The sequence below is a fragment of the Bidens hawaiensis genome, unplaced genomic scaffold (assembly GCF_021521415.1).
Source record: "Bidens hawaiensis isolate Kalapana, Puna unplaced genomic scaffold, B.hawaiensis_p1.1 tig00024419_1, whole genome shotgun sequence".
Lineage (NCBI taxonomy): Eukaryota > Viridiplantae > Streptophyta > Magnoliopsida > Asterales > Asteraceae > Bidens > Bidens hawaiensis.
Window position 1 is genome coordinate 230,145 of NW_027493844.1, and position 4,210 is coordinate 234,354.

Genomic DNA, 4,210 nt, shown 5'->3' on the forward strand with positions numbered 1-4,210 from the left:
GGCACCATCCCAAAATTCCAAACCAAAATAACAAACTAATGACACGGTACCATCCAACAAAAGTGGCTTGTGGGCGAGAACTCTTATTAATGGTTTAGAGTGGGCCCAATTCATTCAAATAAAGGGAAAAGAAGGGAATGAGGTGACAGCTTGAAAAAAAAATTAAGAAATAACCATTGGAGGAGAAAGGAAAACTTTTATAGGTTGGTTTAAAAGATGGTAATTGAACTTCAACTGTATATAAACGAGTCAAAATGGTTATCAAGTTGTAAAGAGGTTGTAATCAAGTTCCAAACATGATAAACAAGTTTGAGCATGATAATAAATAGTTTAAACGAGTTTGAAAATTGGCATATTTAGTTAAACAGGTTAATGAGTCATTTCAAATGAACAGGTTGAGAAATGTCCTTAGATCACACGTATGGGTAACTAAGCACAACCGAGTGTCTTCTTAAATGCGGCATTTTGCCAGCAATTGCTAGTTTTGCAAAAGCTGACGGAGTGATAAAATATTAAAATGCCATAAATCTTTCAAACATTACACAATCATTCCTTTTCTTAATTTTTTTATATAAATAAAAATATCAACTAAAATGCAAAAAACCTTGACTGGATAACCTTCCCTCACCTCCGTTGTATACACAACGAACCCGACCAAAAGGAAAAAAGAAAAACCAAGATGGTGGTGTTCATCACATTTTGGCTCCTCAACGATACCAATATGCCAGATATTTTTTTTTGTAGAACGATGACTTTCTTTTTGTGTTTACGCAACTACAATCTCAATTTCAAGAGCTCCGTTGCCCCATCCTAACCAGACTATGTTATCTTAACTAGGCTCACACTGGCTTTAGAGCTTGGCTTGAGCATTCTCCCAAAAAACCATACCATCAGTTACCGCTTGACAGTCATTTGCCTCCACGAAAACAGAATTATCCGACAACACGTTATGAGACCAAAAAAGCTTAAATAGAATCTTTCTTTTGAAATACTAAAAAAAATATTATTCTAAGTATTTAAAAGTTAAAACTTTAAACTACTACATATTCCATAATCACATGCACCTCAAATCACAAACTGCCCAAAAATGGAAAATCAAAATCAAAACCACATCAAGTCCCAAATCTCCAAATTCTTCCAATCCACCTTCAATTCCTGTAGACCAAACACTACCTCTAATGACGTCTACGGCCACCATAATAACCGCCGTCTCATCGACCTCTTCTCCCCTAAACCCAAACCACAATCCTCACACCCAAAAACCAAAACCCCAAATTTCCCACCAAAAAACACTCAATTTCCACCGAATTCCAGTCGCCGGAGTAAACACTCTGTTTCCCCTGTTCACGAAAAACCCGCGAAAATCAACCGGAAAAAGAAAACCCATCACCGGAGAAGACCGAGCAATCCAAGTTTCTCATCAATTACAGACAATTATTACAACAATTGGTGGAGTAGTGATGATGAAGATGATCAAAAATCAAGAAACACTCTGTTTTCTAGGAGATCAATTTCGTCGAATTCCGACGAATCCGGCTGCGTAAATGTGGTGAAACCGAAGGGCGCGACGGGTGTGGTGGCCGTGGCGAAGGATTCGAGTGACCCGTATGAAGATTTTCGGGTTTCGATGGTGGATATGATTGTGGAAAAGGAGTTGTTTGGAGTTGAAGAGCTTGAGAATTTGGTGGAGTGTTTTATTAAGTTGAATGATGAAGAACATCATAAGGTGATATTTGAGGTTTTTGCTGAGATTTGGGAGGTTTTAATTGGTGATTCAAATAAGAAAGAATGAGTATGTGGATTTTGTGACTTGTGTTTTGGTTGTAAATTTTATAAATTGGTTTGTATTTGTTTAAGAAGTTAGTAACTTATGTTTTTCTTTTTCTTTTATTGTTGAATCTTACTAGAAAGTATTTATTCTTGGTTCGGTTTAAGATGCATTTGAGGTGTCCAAGAAACCGAAAAAATCAAAATCCAAAATAAAAAAAATTCGAAAAACCCCAGCGGAAACAAAAATCGTCGGTTTGGTGTTTTTTATTTTTTTTTATTTTGTAAAACACGAGCCTACAGTTGGTTTTGGTTTGGCATGTAATAAAATCTGAAAAAACCGAACCGAACTTCTATATTTTTGTTTTTGATTTTTAATCTATAAGAATTTAATAAATATGTAACTCAAATATTTTTGACAAAATGTATAATAATTAATAAGTTAATAATTAACAAAATTATTTATACATAAATTCATTCTTTTCCGACAACTTTTTTTTCTGTTCTAAATATAAATATCGGAAGTTTGTATAGCAAACTTGTATTCACTGTTGCTTTTATGAACAGTCAAAAATATGATTACATATTATAAGTTTATAACATAAAAAAACTTGTAATCGTAGCTTTTTATGAACATTCAAAATATGATTAAATATTAGAACATAAAAAACTTGTGATCACTGTTGTTTTTTATTAACATTCAAAATCATGATTAAATATGTGAACAAGAAAAGCATGTAATTAATGTTGCTGTTCAATACTTATTTAGTTATTTCTTGATAGAAAATTGTACTAATCAAGTAATCATCTTTCAAAAGAAAAGTTTGTGATAAAAAAAGTACTAATAACCTCAATGATTGTTCATAAACAATTTATCACAAAAAAAACTTGGTGATTTACTTGTGTTGCTAACAACTAATCAAATTTGAGAATCATTATTTTTGTTCAAACAATAATTTTCACAGTCGATATCAAAATATTACTCACTTGTTAATCAAATTGGACCAAATTAGATGAAATAGGTTGTATAAATTCGCCCATTGTTATAGGGTGTTCGTCTGGTTATTGGATATGAAGTTTTAAATGTTATTGAGTCTAAGACCAAATAAGATTAAATAAGGTTTAAATTTAGACTATATTTGAAAAGGGTAATCTTGTCATTGATAAAAGTATATAGAGAGGAGTGTATTTAATATTTAAAGTTTGGTTTGGACATGAAATTTAACAAATTTATAGGGAAAATACAAGAAATTATACCAAAAGTAGAAAGAGTGGTTACTCCATGTGGTTTAATCTAACCATGAATTTGGTCCATAATCTTGAAACTTATAGATTTGGTCTCATGTAATTCGTTTTATCTTTCTTCTATAGTCTTAACAATGTAACCTAGTTAGTTTCTTTCATTAGCTTATTTAATACAAGGGATAATTTGGTCTCTAATTGCATGTTTCTCCAATGTTGTGAACTATTATAAACCCCATAATCCGCAAACTGCGAATCCTTATATGGTGCAAACTGTTATGCAACATTTTGGTGAATTGTTATGCAACATGGTGATGAACTTTTGTGCAAACATTTTGGTGAACTATTCAGCAAGAATAATATTTCTAACTGATACGCTTAACTAAGCCCCAAAAACTCTACTTAGAGAGGATATTCGCAAGTCCTACTTTCGGGTATATATTATAAAATAAATAATTCAAAATAAAATCAAAGGAGTTTTATCATTGTCTAAGGAATTAAATTAACTTAATTCTTTTATTTTACTGGTATGATAAATCTTACGTAGTTCGAGACATTTGTGTAGTTCGGAATTAAAAAAAGATCGTTATTGAGGCACTTGTGTAGTTCGGGGATGTCGAAAACTAGTTAACATTTTTATAGAAAAATGTCTTTGTTGGAATAAAGTCCACTGAGTTTATATGTTATAACAATTAAACTTGATTTGAATGACTAGTTAAACTCCATGGTTGTTTTGTCATTCTTTGATAGTTGACTAAAGGGTCAAAAAGGAGTTTATGTCTTGATCTCATGTCTTGTTAGGTGAATTAAATCCATACTTGAAGAGGTAGGTCCCAGCAGAGACCAGTTGGTCCCGCAAGACTCACCTTAAACAGGGACGTCTGCGCAAAGGCCATCTGCTCCCGCAGGACCCACCATGCTCATAGAATCTTACGCGCAGTACGCAAGCTGTACACGCAGGGAAAGCCTCCCAATGGTGAAGTACCCCGCCTGTTCCCGCAGTTGCGGATACAAGCCATCAGGGAAGGCTACCCGCAGACAGCAGGGCTACACGCACAAGGCAATAGCTACTTCAGTAGTCACATGAAGGAATGAGCAAGGCGGGAACAATCCCGCCAAAATGAGCCAGTCCGTATGATTCTGAAAGATCTTTTGTACTATACCTACCAAGGTATGGGTAGGACAGACGATCTGACCAGAA

At 33.9% G+C, this 4,210-nt stretch overlaps 1 protein-coding gene across 1 annotated transcript; it reads left to right on the forward strand.

Annotated features, from left to right (window-relative positions):
• Positions 1–1,087: 1,087 nt before the first annotated feature.
• Positions 1,088–1,846, forward strand: LOC143569175 (uncharacterized). The gene has a single exon (XM_077055148.1). It carries the CDS (start codon positions 1,088–1,090, stop codon positions 1,790–1,792), a length of 705 nt encoding a protein of 234 aa, XP_076911263.1. The 3' UTR covers positions 1,793–1,846.
• The last annotated feature ends 2,364 nt before the right edge of the window (positions 1,847–4,210 follow it).